The sequence below is a fragment of the Podarcis bocagei genome, assembly GCF_964188305.1.
Source record: "Podarcis bocagei genome assembly, chromosome: 10".
NCBI lineage: Eukaryota > Metazoa > Chordata > Lepidosauria > Squamata > Lacertidae > Podarcis > Podarcis bocagei.
The window spans coordinates 22,657,338-22,672,023 of NC_138135.1; the positions used below are offsets into that span (position 1 = coordinate 22,657,338).

The 14,686-nt window shown below is 41.2% G+C and overlaps 1 protein-coding gene across 1 annotated transcript in view; it reads right to left on the reverse strand.

The window, feature by feature from the left end:
* The window catches only part of AMN1 (antagonist of mitotic exit network 1 homolog), a 28,025-nt gene extending 21,006 nt beyond the window's left edge, over positions 1-7,019 (reverse strand). The window contains exons 1-2 of the mRNA XM_081212083.1: positions 6,590-7,019; positions 2,936-3,068 (exon numbers count right to left, since the gene is read on the reverse strand). Of these exons, the coding sequence (XP_081068209.1) occupies positions 2,936-3,068; positions 6,590-6,639 (183 nt within the window). The 5' untranslated portion in view covers positions 6,640-7,019. The remainder of the gene's footprint in view (positions 1-2,935; positions 3,069-6,589) is intronic.
* Positions 7,020-14,686: the final 7,667 nt, after the last annotated feature.

Here is a 14,686-nt window from a genome sequence, read left to right on the forward strand (position 1 = left end):
ATTTGACTGTTATTTGGTTGTTGTTAGCCGCCCTGAGCCCGGCTCGGCTGGGGAGGGCGGGATATAAATAAAATTTATTATTATTATTATTATTATTATTTGAGCCCTCCCCTCGCCTGGCTATCCCCTTCCCCCTCCGCTCCACTGGAGGTGTGGCTTTCCCCACCGCTGGAGAGGGGCTGCTCCTCAGAAGCCTCAGAGGCTCTCTGTATCCCCCTGCTTCCCTCCCCAGCCCCGATGGCAGTCCCCTGACATGGCCCTTGGGACTCTACCAATAAATAATAAATTTATTTAATATTCATTAAGATTTTAATGAGCTTTTCTGTCCTTACTCACAAAAGACCCTGAAGTACTATCTGCAAAATGCATGTTTGTTACCACAGCTTTAACTTTTGCTCTATCACCTCAAATTTATTTAAAACAATAGCAGATATGCCTTGTCAGCAACAGATCAGTATTACATCTAATTTATTCCCTCCTGGAAGATCTAGCAGGTATCCCAAGCTTGTCAAGGGGTCAGCAAATAGAATTCTTCTATGGATAATAAAATTACTGTGCCCTCTTTCCTTAGGCAAGCGGTTGATCATTTTGCCAGTTTATTTAAGCTTACGGATTTTAATAGCTTTGCCATTAGAAACTGGCCTGTATATGGAAGATGAGTCATGTTTGGAACAGAACTTTAAACTCAGTCAAAGGTTTCAGCCATGGTTCCCATTTGAGGCTAATGTAACAATTTAGAAGAGGAGTATACTACGCTGATGGCAAATGTTGCTAGATGCAACTCTACTTCATGACAGATTGTCCCTATCAAATCCAGATTCCTTCATATACTATATCTGAACATTCTTCAAGGTAATATGAGATAATCAAATTCAGCACCAAAGAGAAGAGGAACTAGCCTAAATGGCAGAATGGTGCAGGTGTGGGTAAATGCAAATGAGAAAATGCAAGTTTTTTGTTTTGTTTTTTAAAGAAAAAATGCAAGTTTTGTTGAAAGAGAAATAATAATTAACTCTTCTGATGCTTAAGTTTGTTACTTGTTCCTAGCTCCTTATCTGTGTAGGAATTTGAAATATAGCTCAATCAGAAAACTAAAAAACAAAACAAAACTTGACATGTCACTGAACTCCAAAGTAAATTTTAGAATGCCCCATATTATCCCAATGACCTGAAGAATGTCCCTTTCAAGATGCACACTACTTTTCTGCAATCAAATTATTTGTGTTTGTTCAATACTCATGAGAACATGGTGACCTCAAATGATAACAGCAAATGAAGAACTAGGGGTGTACGATCAATAAGCTTTGGTGAGGCATCTAATCATAGCCTGCATTTTTATCAAGGCTTATAGTTTGATTAGGGTCTGTATTTTAAAATGAGCTTAAAGATTTTCAAATGTTTTATGCAAGGCAGAAGACCAGCTGCCTAAGTACTTTGGCAAGATGTTTATCCTCCTGGACAAGGGGGCCCCCTGATTTATAGCAGAAAACAATTCTCAAAGTCGTAAAAAGGGAATTACAGGCTGAGAGCAAGGTTACACTGACCCTACATAATTAAGAGTTGGTAAATAGTAAAATAAAACCATGTGCCTCCCATTAAACTTGAGCCATATTTTCCTAAGGTTAAAGGCCAAGAGCAAATGGAAAAGAAAGCAACTGTCTGGAGAAGGGGAGTGTAAACAGAAGAAGAGGCTTTTTTCCTATTTTATTTTGAGGCTGTAAACTGGTCCTTCCTTTTACTTTGAGAAGGTTTATTCTTCTAAAAAGCTATCTATGATAATGTATGAAATATACTGGCTTAAATGTAATTATGCAAAGGATCTAGAAAGAAAGAAATGTTAAATTCTTATTTCATAGAGTCATATTGCTGTAGGAGACCAGAGGGGCAAACGAGCCCAGCCCCCTGCCAGACAGGAGACGCCAGGAGCACTCCTGACATATGGTTGTCAGGCCTTTGTTTAAAGACCTCCAAAAAGGAGATCTTTCATTGATGATGCATGAGAATGTGAACCCAAGATCTCTGACATCTGTTTAAGATAAAAATTTAAAACTATTAACCATCTGTTTTGGAGGGCAATAGGGCAAGGAGGGCAAGAGGTGAGCTGGTAATTAAGGTTCCTTGTTGAGACAAATGTAAGATATATGACTACTTATTTGTCATTTATAGATAGAAGAATATATAGCTTTTTGTATCCCATAAAAGGCAATAGGAAATGGGTGTATCTTTTAGGATTGGTTATAGCAATCAGCCAATAGGAAATTCAACCAGGCTGATTGGACAGAGGCAGCCAAAGGAGGAGCAAGGGGCCTGGGCTGAGGGAATATAAGTGCTGGCCATAATGGCAGGAGCCCAGGCCAGAGCTTGGTAACCATATACCACTGTGCCTCTCATTTATTTGTCTGACAAATAAATTATTATTTTAATTTCTCTATTGCTGCGTTGAATATTTCATTCCAGCTAAGCGTTAACCACAAGCAGGGTGCTATATTGGGACATCACAAATCACAGACCCATACATCCAGGACAGCATCCTCTGGGAACTGACATTAAATCACATCAACTCCACCACTTTATTGGGGCACAATACACTGTCATATTGTTAAAATATGCAGAAATGAATAATGAACTGGGGCACTACACTCCAAAATAATGCCCCACCACAAATCACACAGCCAGGAAATATGGCATTGAATTGCATCCAGCCCAACACTTTCCTGGAGGTCATCTCATAAAGGACACTTTCACTAATGAACTACATGGCTGAGTCTGGATTAGAACCCTGGTTTCCCAGGTCCTAGAACAACGCTCTATCAAATACACAGCCTTGGCTTTGACTATGGAAAAGACAGCAGGAATAAATGCAAATATAAATATGTATTGTTTGTAAGTCCCAATGATGACAACGTGGAGAGTTGTGCTCAAAGTGCCACCTTACCGTATTAATATTTGAATCACTTATCCACCCTTGGACACTCAGTGATTTGATCAGTTTATCTTTGATGTTGGGAGGCAAAGGCTTAATATCTTCCGCATATCTGGATATGTTCCTCGTTAAGCAATGAAGGCTTCTGGAGGGGAGGAGGGGAAAGAACAAAAAGTAGTCATAAGATGACACACTTTCTTGGCAACTTGGGAAACAATTATGTAAGCACGATTTCTTAGACTGCAACAACAGGGACTTCTCTTGGGGGGCGGGGCTATCCAGCACCTAGTACAAAATTAGGTAATGAGAAAGGAAAAAAAAAGATGTACACCAGAGGCAGGGGACCTATGTCCTTCCAGGTATTGTTGTATTCCCATCACTCCTGTCTATTGACTGTGATGGTTGGGGCTGGTGGGAATCCAACATGTTGAAGTCCACCTGACATACACAAACAAGTGGAAAAGTTATTCACAAAGTTTACTCATATCAAAAAACATTTAACACAACTTTAAATGAGTTCTAATCACAAATATATGTATATTCAGTTCTGAATGGCTTGGAGCAAGCGTGCAGAACCTTTGTTGCTGAACTACAGCTCCCATCAGCTACAGGAAGCATGGCCCATGGCCAGGGCTGATGGTAGTTGAAGTTAAGCAACATCTGGAAGATCAAAGGTTCTAAGGTTCCCCACATTAAGTTTAATTATTATTGAGACATTTAGTTTTAAACTGCACTTTGGGAACTTTGAGGTTCCTCAGATGCTCATCAAGGGCTTCTGAGTGAAAATGATCATTGGCTGAAAGGCAGTTTGCTCAATGTAACTGAATTCCCCTACAACGTGTAGCCAGAGTTAGAGAAATCAATAAATTATGACTTCAGGATTAAGGATAATGAACTTTGCTCTGATCAACAATAAGAGTGAAGGTGACATGGAATAAGGGTGAGGGTGACATTGCTGATTCACATACTGCTTTAGTCACAAGAACAAAGTCGTGCAAAAATGTAACACTGCAGACTGCCAATAAGCAAAATTATTGCTATGTAAAATAAATCTTAGGGCAAACAACTATTTATGCAACATGTTAAAATACTGCTTTGAACTCTTGGTAATATTCCACCGTATTTGAAGAAGTGAATCTCTGTACTGTGCATGACATTTACTGTATAACTACTATGCACTTTGTATCATATTCAGAGGACACTCTGGTAAACATATGCTAAGACCTCTTTCAGCCACTTGGAATGAAGAGGAGCATTAGGCATGAAACAAAAGTTGTCCTGTAGTTCGATTTCCACATCAGTATTAGGTGTGCTATAGAGTCCCAGTGCCCTGGATGAATGAATGGGTACCCTTCAGCATGCCCCCAGAATCCTCTGCTCTGTGCCCAGGTTCTGCTGGAAGTCACTCTCAGTAATGCTATATAGGCACTTGAAAAGTGTTTGGAAATCTCTATATACTGTAAATAAAATAAGTATGTTGTAGGATTTGATTATTTGATTATTGTACTTCGTATTTTTTATAAATTTTGTGTTTTTAACATTGTGAAACCCGTCCTGGGAAAAACATTTGAAGAGCACATAAGCAAACAAACAATGAAAATGAATTCAGGGGCTACTCAGTGTGTCAAGGATTCCTGAGATCAGACAAATTTATAGAAATGTCTCCCAATAGCTAGTAGCTATTTAGAAACTGTGATGGCTATTTCCAATTTGCTCTGCCTGTGAGTTTCTCAGAGGCATCTCTCTGTCCACTGTTGTCTGCAGAGCTGGATCACTATTCAGATCCATTACAGAATATTTTTATGTAAGCAACTGTAAATTTAATTGTTCAGAATACAAGTAACATGGGAGGTGAAAACTGCTTCCAGCACAATTTTTATCACGTACAGTGGTACCTCGGGTTACAGATGCTTCAGGTTACAGACTCCGCTAACCCAGAAATAGTACCTCGGGTTAAGAACTTTGCTTCAGGATGAGAACAGAAATCATGCGGTGGCAGTGCAGTGGCAGCAGGAAGCCCCATTAGCTAAAGTGGTGCTTCAGGTTAAGAACAGTTTCAGTTTAAGAACTTATGCCCAATTTATTCCCCATACAGACTTCTTAAGCTTCTGTTAAACTGCTTGTGCTGTCAACAGACACACGAGGCTGGTGTGGGAAATACGTTGCTTTTTCATTGTTTCCCTAGGATAAGGATGCTTTTATTAATGCTTCTTATTATAAGAATGCTTTTATTAGTGGATCCTATTAAGACACACCTACCACAATATATAGCTTGGCCATTTTTTGAATAGGATGTTTCTAAGCAACTCTTTGCCTTTCCATTACTTCTCAGTTTTTAATGATGCTATATTTTTGCTTTTTCATAAAAGTCTAAAGGTCTAAAGAGCAGCTGCCTGCTAAGATAATAGTGAGCATAGAATTTGATAGTTTATAGCTGATAGGGTAACCACAAGGGATTCCACCGAATAAGGGATGCGGATTTAGCAAAAGTCATGCAGCTCACTGTTAAGAACCTAGACTCAAGAGCAGCTCGCACCTGTAGCTAGGATATTTGGTGGTCAACTTGGGGTTTGTCCTCTTAGCCTTATCAGATAACAAACTAGCTTACGCCTGCATATAGAACAAAGAGTGGTTAACACATCAAAATAGGGCAATTTGAGATAAGAATAAAGGGGTTGCTTGCATCAAAATATAAAATGTAAAGATGCTTTGACAATATTTGTGCAATGATTAACGTGGGGAAGTGGGATGGTAAAATGTTAAGGCGGACGCGATATGTTGTAAACTTTGCATGCTCCTCCATGGTGGGCATGTAAAGTAGGGACTTTTTGGCGGTTGGGGGCGCAGATTATATAAACTGTGTTTTTCCTCATTAGGGTGTGCCTGCATTGGTCACCCATCTTTGTTCAACCATGCTTTTCCTTCAATAAAATTCTACTACTTCACCAATTTTTGTCCAGATCTTATTATTTAAAGGATTTTGAGACCTAAGTCTTAGGAACCAGGTTTTTTTTTGGTGTGTTTTGTTTTGTTTGTATCTCTAACAGCTGGAAAACCAACAGGTGAAGTTTTTCCAGGTATGAGATAAATGCAGGGTCACCCGAGAAAGTCTTGCAGCTCAATGATATTATTATTATATTACAGTATTATTAAAAGCACAGCTAGAATGGTCCCAGGGTGAAGTTGGTCACACTTCTCAATAGAAGAACAGCCAGGTTTGTTTATTTATTATATTTTTCTATCCCACCTTTCCTCCAAGGGGCTCAAGGTGCCGTACATGGCTCTCCCTCCCTCCTCATGGAATTTGTATCGGGCTGCTCCCTAGCCCAAGGGCTCTAACCACTACTCAAGGCAAGGTGGAATTTCAGCAGGCTTGCTTGTCGACCAAGCCGCACCTGCTGAAACGGCCTCTTCCGCGCAGCTATTTAAAACTGCTCTCTGCACACGCTCAGGGGCACGCTTCTCCTCGTTGATTTGTTGGCACATCCCAGGGGCAGAATCCGGACAAAGGGCAGCAAAGAGGTTAGCGAAGAGGCGGGGAGGACATAATAAGGGTAACGTTGGAGATGGAGGTGAAATAAGGTGGTTTTCCTGGCGCCGGGAGAGGTTCATGGTGGGTGGGGGGACGCACGAGTGAAGACCCCGCTCGCCCCGCCGGCCACTCACAAGTCGAGGAGGGACTTAACGGCCCCGCCGCTTTCGCTGAGGTAACTCATCGCTAGGCCCCGGCAGCTCGTTCTCGCTCTTCCTCTCAGGCCGGGGGATGGGCGGCGTCAGGGACCGTCCTTCAATTCCTCGCAATTCACAGACGCAGCGCTCTCTATGCCTCAGCCCTTTCCCCTGCGACGGAACTCGAATGAGAGAAAGGGGAGTTCGGAATTGGCAGAGCGACCCTAAGTAGAGAGCGGAGCACTTTGGGAAATGTAGTCTTCGGCGTGCGGTACTGAAGCCTTCGGAGGTGGTTTGGCGTCGAAGGGGAAGGGGTCGTCGTAGGTTCTAAACGGGGGTTTAGCTCAGTCTCCCGCCCTCAAGCCCAGCGGAGCTGAAGCAACGTCAAAATAAGCCAAAATAATCCTATAGTATCTACTTCTTCTTCATCCTCATCTCATTTCGTTTCACTTTTCATTTTATTCGTATGCTGTCCGTTGCATAGTTAAAACCATGCGCAAGGCGGCTTACAACAGGGAAACAATTTTCGTGCAATTAGAGAATTGTAGAGTTGGAATGGAGCCCAAGGACCATGTAGTTTTGAGGCATCTGATCAAGATCTGTATTATGAGGCATCTGATCAAGATCTGTATTTTAAAATGAGCTTATATATATATATTTGCAGATGCTTGTGTGTTTTTATGCCAGGCAAAAGACCAGCTGGCTAAAAGACTTTGGCAGATGTTTATCCTCCTGGACAAAGGCCCCCCTGATTTATTTATAGCAGGAGCCAAAATTCTCAAAGTTGTAAAAAGGGAATTACAGCCTGGGAGCAAAGGTTACTAGGTTACTGACCCTACAGAATACAATCAAGCTGAAAAAGCACTAATTAAGAGTTGGTAAATAGTAGGATTAATTGTTTAACAAAATATAATACCATGTGTCTCCCATTAGAGACTTGAGCCACATTTTCCTAAGGTTAAAGGGCAAAGAGCTAATAGAAACAGCAGCTGGCTAGGGAAAGAGGGGTTGTAAACCAAAAGTGTTTTTATTAAGTTCCTTTTCTTTTAAAAATCTATATATGTTATGTATGAAATATATTGGCTTAAATGTAATTATGCAAAGGATTTAGGAAGTAAGAAATGTTAGATTCTTATGTTAGATTCTTATTTCATTGATGGTATGTGAGAATGTGAACCCAAGATCTCTGATCTCTGTTTAAGACAGAATGAGCATCTGTTTTAACCATCTGTTTTGGAGGGCAATAGGGCAAGAAGGGCAAAAGGTGATCTGGTAATTAAGGTGCCTTGTTGAGGCAAATGTAAGATATATGGCTACTTGTTTGCCATTTATAGATAGAAGGAAATATAGCTCTTTGTCTCCCATAAAAGGTAATAGGAAATGGGTGTATCTTTTATGCTTGGTTCTAGCAAACAGCCAATAGGAATTTCAACCAGGCTGATTGGACAGAGGCAGCCAAAGGAGGAGCAAGGGGGCTGGGCTGAGGGAATGTAAGTGCTGTCCATCAGGGCTGGAAGGGCAGAGCTTTGGTAACCATATACCACTGTGTCTCTCATTTATTTGTCTGACAAATAAATTATTTTAATTTCTCTGTTGCTGTGTTGAATATTTCATTCCAGCTAAGCGTTAACCACAAGCAGGGTGCTACAGTTTAACCCCCTGCAATGCAATCATAAACAATAAATAAAACACATCAAGAAGTGCAACCAAATTTGAATCGTTTCTACATAAATCATCATAAGAGCTTTAAAAACAATAATATTAAATGCAATAGTATTGTTACTTGGCAAAAAGGCAGTTGCAAATAATCAGGCTCACAATTAAATGTCTTGAAGTGTAATCAGTTAAGCAAGATTGAAAAGAGGAAGGGAATCCTTAATAGCTTGTAGCAGAAGGAATTTCAGCAGATGTGGCCTCTTATGTCTCCATATGCTTCCAAGAGCTGGTAAGTCAGGAAAGGGTGTGTTTGTAGGACCATTCACCACCCTCTGTGGTTCTATGCTTAGGGCCAAGGAGATCCCAGTGTAGGACTTTTTCAATATATAATAAAAATATAAGGAGGTCATTACTTGGCCCCCACTGGAATATATGTAGTGCCACATCACAAATTTGGGTTTATATAAACATAGGAAAGTGAGAGCTGGACCATAAAGAAGGCTGATCACCGTGAAGGGCACAAGAATGTGAAACGGAGGTTGAGGGCATGCCCTGGGACATGCAGAGAGAGAGATAGGGAAAATGACACAGGGTTTGGGACGTGCAGACAGAGAGGGAAAATGACGCAGGGTGAGATATGTGAGGGTGCGGCCGCAGTAAACAAGTTACATTAAAGGAAGCTATGCAAGCAGGGACAGAGCGCATGTTCAGAGAGGGTAGTGTCAGGTACCAATGAAGAAGGGCTAACAGGGCACTGCACAAGCCAGATAAGAGAATGAATTGAACTGTGTAGTATGGTTGGATAAGGAAAGGGATGACGATGTATGGGGTGATGGGGAGGGTATAAACATTGCTTGCCAACATGCTGTAAGACCGGCCAGCCTTTGGAAGCGATTCTGCTGGCCGCCTCTGCGCAGAACTGAATAAACTCTTTCTCCGTGAACCACACCCTGGTGTCCATTGACTCCGCTGTCTTCCCACCCTGTGGCAACGCTCAGAAGGGAAAAAGGCTACAACCGAATAATTTATGCTTTTGAATTATAGTGCTGGAGGAGACTCTTGAGAGTCCCATAAACTACAAGAAGATCAAACCTACCCATTCTTAAGGAAATCAGCCCTGAGCGCTCACTGGAAGGACAGATCCTGAAGCTGAGGCTCCAATACTTTGGCCACCTCATGAGAAGAGAAGACTCCCTGGAAAAGACCCTGATGTTGGGAAAGATTGAGGGCACAAGGAGAAGGGGACGACAGAAGATGAGATGGTTGGACAGTGTTTTCGAAGCTACTAACATGAGTTTGACCAAACTGTGGGAGGCAGTGCCTGGCGTGCTCTGGTCCATGGGGTCACGAAGAGTCGGACACGACTAAACGACTAAACAACAATAAACACAGGGCAGAATAGGGGGGCAAAAGTGAAGACAGTTTGCACAACAACAGTGGCCATGGCATTGGACCGAGAAGGGAGAGACACTGAGAGGGGGAAGATGGTGGTTTAAAATTATGGCAAAGGTTTGAGTAAAGCAAGCATGGAGAGAACTAACAGGAAAAGGGTGGCTTTAAACAATGACAGAGGCTTGAGAAAAATACTTTTGTTGTATGAAGGTACTGTGATGTATGAAGGTACTATGGAATATTTGAAGGCTATACATCCTTTATCTCTCATGAGGCAGCTGAGGAATGGAAGGGAATGAAGAGTATAACAATGACCAACATCAGAAATTTGATGGATCTTATAACAATCTGAGACATTCTGACAACCAAGAAGAGACTGACACAGCTTTTCTGGTATCCACCATATATGTAACTTTTATTTTGTTCTGCATACACATAAACCAATCCATTAATTTCATTCATAGTCACCACTCATGCTACTGGTTGGCTACAACACAGGCATGTCTGAAGACTTTGGAGAGCCTGGGAAACCACTGTGTGTGGCAATGCTATGTCAATTGATGGTGCCCAAGTATCCATTTAAAAGTTTCACCTGTTATTTTAAACTTGTTTACGATAAATTTATGAGGTGAGGCGGGGAATAAATTAAATAAGATTAAGAATATGTTAAATGAAGGAAATAATTTCAATAAATAAACATAACTTACAGTCTCTTCACAGTAATTAACTATCCCAAGGTTATTAGAAGAAAACCTGGCTATTTGCCAAGAACACCACAGTTTTATTTCCTGACACTGTACACTGGACATAACATGCTCTGCCAGGAATATGTGCAGTGGACTTTGTCTATATCAGCATAGTCTCCGGCAATAACATATTATTTGGCCAAGAGTATTATGAACCAACAGCTTTCACGAAAGCCATTACAGCTGTGCTGTCATTTAATCAGTTGTTAGATGACCAGCCTTACCATCCACTCTGCAAGCACCTATTCTTAACTATGGATACATGCAAGGGATTAAGGTTTGTTACATATACAGTGGTGCCCCGCAAGACAAATGCCTCGCAAGATGAAAAACCCGCTAGACGAAAGGGTTTTCCGTTTTTCAATGCGCTTCGCAAGACGAATTTCCCTATGGGCTTGCTTTGCAAGACGAAAATGTCTTGCGAGTCTTGCGATTTTTTTCGCTCCCCCCCTTTTTCTAAGCCGCTAAGCCGCTAATAGCCTTTTAGCCGCTAATCCGCTAAGCCTTTAATAGCCGCTAAACCGCTAATAGCGCTAAGCCGCTAAGCCGCTAATAGGGTTGCTTCGCAAGACGAAAAAACCGCTAGACGAAGAGAATCACGGAACGGATTATTTTCGTCTTGCGAGGCACCACTGTACATAATACCAACTCTCTGGCACTCCTCCTTTTCGTTTTGTTTGGAGCCATATTGCAATTGGAAAGTGTCTCACCACAAATCAAACACGTAGACTGAGGGATGTTTTCATCTCCAGTCCATGTGAAACCGAGACTAAGTGCCGAGGGCCTTCTGGCGGGTCCCTCATTGCGAGAAGTGAGGTTACAGGGAACCAGGCAGAGGGCCTCCTCGGTAGTGGCGCTCGCCCTGGGGAACGCCCTCCCATCAGATGTCAAGGAACTAAGCAGCTATCCTATTTTTAAAAGACATCTGAAGGCATCCCTGTTTAGGGAAGTTTTTAATATTTAATGCTGTATTGTTTTTAACTCGATTGGGAGCCACCCAGAATGGCTGGGGAAACTCAGCCAGATGGGCGGGGTATAAATAAATTATTATTATTATTATTATTATTATTATTATTATTATTATTATTATTATTATAGCTGTCCACATATTGTTGACAAACTTTATTTTTGGAGGTTTGCTTGGGTCTACTGCTGGTGTTGAATTAAACAAGTCTTCTCCAGCACTCTGTTTGTTCAAACTAGTTGGATCACAGCTAGGATTGTCCTCAGTATCACTTGATGCTCTTGCTATCCTTTTCAAAAGATATCTATATATTTTGCAAATAATAAATATATTTTTCCTATACTATACTATATGATACTACACTAAACTGAAATGCTTAAATGTTTCTTTGATTGTCCTTGAATCTTCCTGCCACCCTTGCCATCTTCTCCTTGCCACTGCCCTAAATGCCCTCCGTAAGACCAGCTCAGCCCTTCAGTTTTCTCTCCTTCACAAAGGGACCCTCAAGACTCCCTCCTTACCTGCCCAGATCTGTTACCCCTGCTCTCCAGAGGCTATTTCTGATCAGCGTGAACCAGCATCAGCACTCTTACCTGGGAGGACAGGAAGCCTGTCACAGGAGTTATAGTTTAAGCAGGTTTCCCCCCCTACTCTCCACCCCATAGCATCTTGAAATAGGACAGGAACTGTTACCTGGTTCATACTGATGAGGTACGGAGGATTCTTGATGCAGCTATCCATCGTATCCCTTTTGTAGCCTAGCATAAGTGTATGAAATTTAGATAACCTCTTTCCAGTGTTGAATAGTTTGTTTAAAATATTAGGGTTCATTATTGTTTCACAGGATGTGTACCACTTTAAAAGCTAGGGTGCATATCCTGATCTAGTTTTTACAGCTGTGTAGCAGGTGCTGATAACTCACTGTAATTAGCTGTGTCAGCAATTGTGAATGATATATAATGTCCAGTATGCACCTTACTCTGCCCTGGTGGATGGATGGGTGATGATTATAGACACTATGTAAGATGGAGTTTTGTTATTAAACCATGCAAAGATATTTTTGCGTCTCTTCAGTGTTTCCATCTGTGTGGTCTACTCTGCACGCACTCTGTGGCATGTTTCAATGCCCAATATCCAGTAGAACAATGTTTACAGACAGTACCTACAGTACCAATATTACAGCATAGTAAAGGAATGCTAGTGTTGCAGGTATTCCCAGTCAATAAAGACAGACAAGGGTTCTTTCTGAGGAAGGTCAAATTTATTCACCTGCACAGGGGCTACAGCAAGAATATTTCTCAAAGGCTGTGCCCCAAGTCAGTTTCAGGGGCTCTTCTTATAGTGAGCAACAAACAGCTTTCGCAATATTACTCAAACAGGCTATAGTGAGAAGAATTATCCACCCCCCTGACCATTCCTCCTAGACACCGACAGGACTTGGTCAGGAAGGGGGAGAGATCGCACGTGCCCAAGGATTAAGGCTTTCTGGGAGATGATATATAATGAATTGAAAAAGGTATTTAAATATACCTTCTTGAAGAAACCAGAGGCCTTTCTCCTAGGCATAGTCGGCCAATTGGTGCCAAAGAAGAACAGAACTTTTTTTATGTATGCCACAACAGCAGCAATACTCATTGCAAAGTATTGGAAGACACAAGATCTACCCACCCTGGAAGAATGGCAGATGAAGGTGATGGACTACATGGAACTGGCGGAAATGACTGGCAGAATCCGAGACCAGGGAGAAGAGTCGGCGGAAGAAGATTGGAAGAAATTTAAAGACTATCTACAGAAATACTGTAAAATTAATGAATGTTAGAATGATGTTGGATAGAAATTAAGTGGTTTTCAGCTGTAATACTATAAGGGAATATGAAAAATGGATTATTAATAGGTAAAAATTTAACGTTGCAATATTTTAAGATTAAAGACTAGGACAAACAAAGAGGGTAAGGGATTTGCTGAACCAACAAACTGAACTGGAATACAAAAAAGGGAGGCGTGAGGAGGTCCGGGAAATAAGCTAATGAAAAATAAGTAATGGAAAGAATGAGTTGTTTTTAACCATTTTTATTTGGTATTTTCTTATTTTTTTTATTTATTTTGTAATACTTTGAAAATCTTAATAAATATCTTATAAAAAAAAAAGGAAGGGGGAGAGATCGCTAATTGTTGCAAATCACAAGCCAAACGGTAAAGCTGCCACCACCTCCTTTCCTGGACCACCCTCAAATGGGGTTCAAGGAGGAGAACCCCCCTTCGATATTTACCTGGTTTGCCCAATCCTGAATCACTTTATTGTGACGCAGACAGAAATTCAACAGGTAGGCGCCCAAACAGTAAGGCACCAGTTTAGCTTCCCTGAGCAAAGGCACAGAGTACAAAAAACAAACAGTCCTCTTCCAAGTTTATTGAACAAGCCACTCAAAATTTGCACGTTTCTTAGAAGGTTAAAAAAAAACAAAACAAAAAACATTGTAAAATATAACTAGCTAAAACCATACTCACACAGCAACAATAGTTCAAAACACAGTGAATAGTCAAGAATCCTTTCACGGGTCAAACGCTCCCAGGCGAAGTACCAGGGCAAGTTAATAACAGTAACAAAACAATAACAATAACAATATATTACACTGGTCAACAACGAATTTGTTGTCTGCGTTTTTTCAGTTGATTTAGGACGAATCTGATGCGCTGAATCCAAAAATCACATTGGTTTTGCTCAATCAGGTCAAGTTTTTGAGCTATGGCCACATGTCATTTTTTTACGTTTTTGTTCACATGTACGCTTGTGTGGAGCATTTTAGAAGAAGTTGGTAGGGGTAAAAAACCATGTCGAATTGTTTTGATTGGAAATGATTCTTTTAATGACAAGAAGTATTCAGGTCCGATAGTTCTGGGTGATTATGTCGAAAAGGGATCAGTTTGAAGTCATAAAACCTCGAAATCTTCCATAAATTGATGTGGCAAAGCATAAAGTTGGGGGATCAAAACTAAGTTAATGGGGCAGCCGCCCCACAAAGAATTGTCAAAGGACTCTGCCAAACTGTTGGCATCCAGAATGAAGGGAAAAACCTCCTCTCTGACAGTGCTCGCACCAGCTTCTTCCGCAACAGGCATCAAGAGTACCTCCATTTTTTCTCGGAAGAGAAGGACTTGGTGTACTGTGCAGATATTGCGCAGCTTCTGCTCAAGCTTGGAGTGCCACAGTACGAACCCAAAGATTGGAGACTGTTCATTGACAGCAGCAAGCGATCACTGAAATGTGTTCTGCTACACAACGGCAACCAATTTGCCTCTATACCCCTGGCTCACTCGAGTAGAAGGAGAACTATT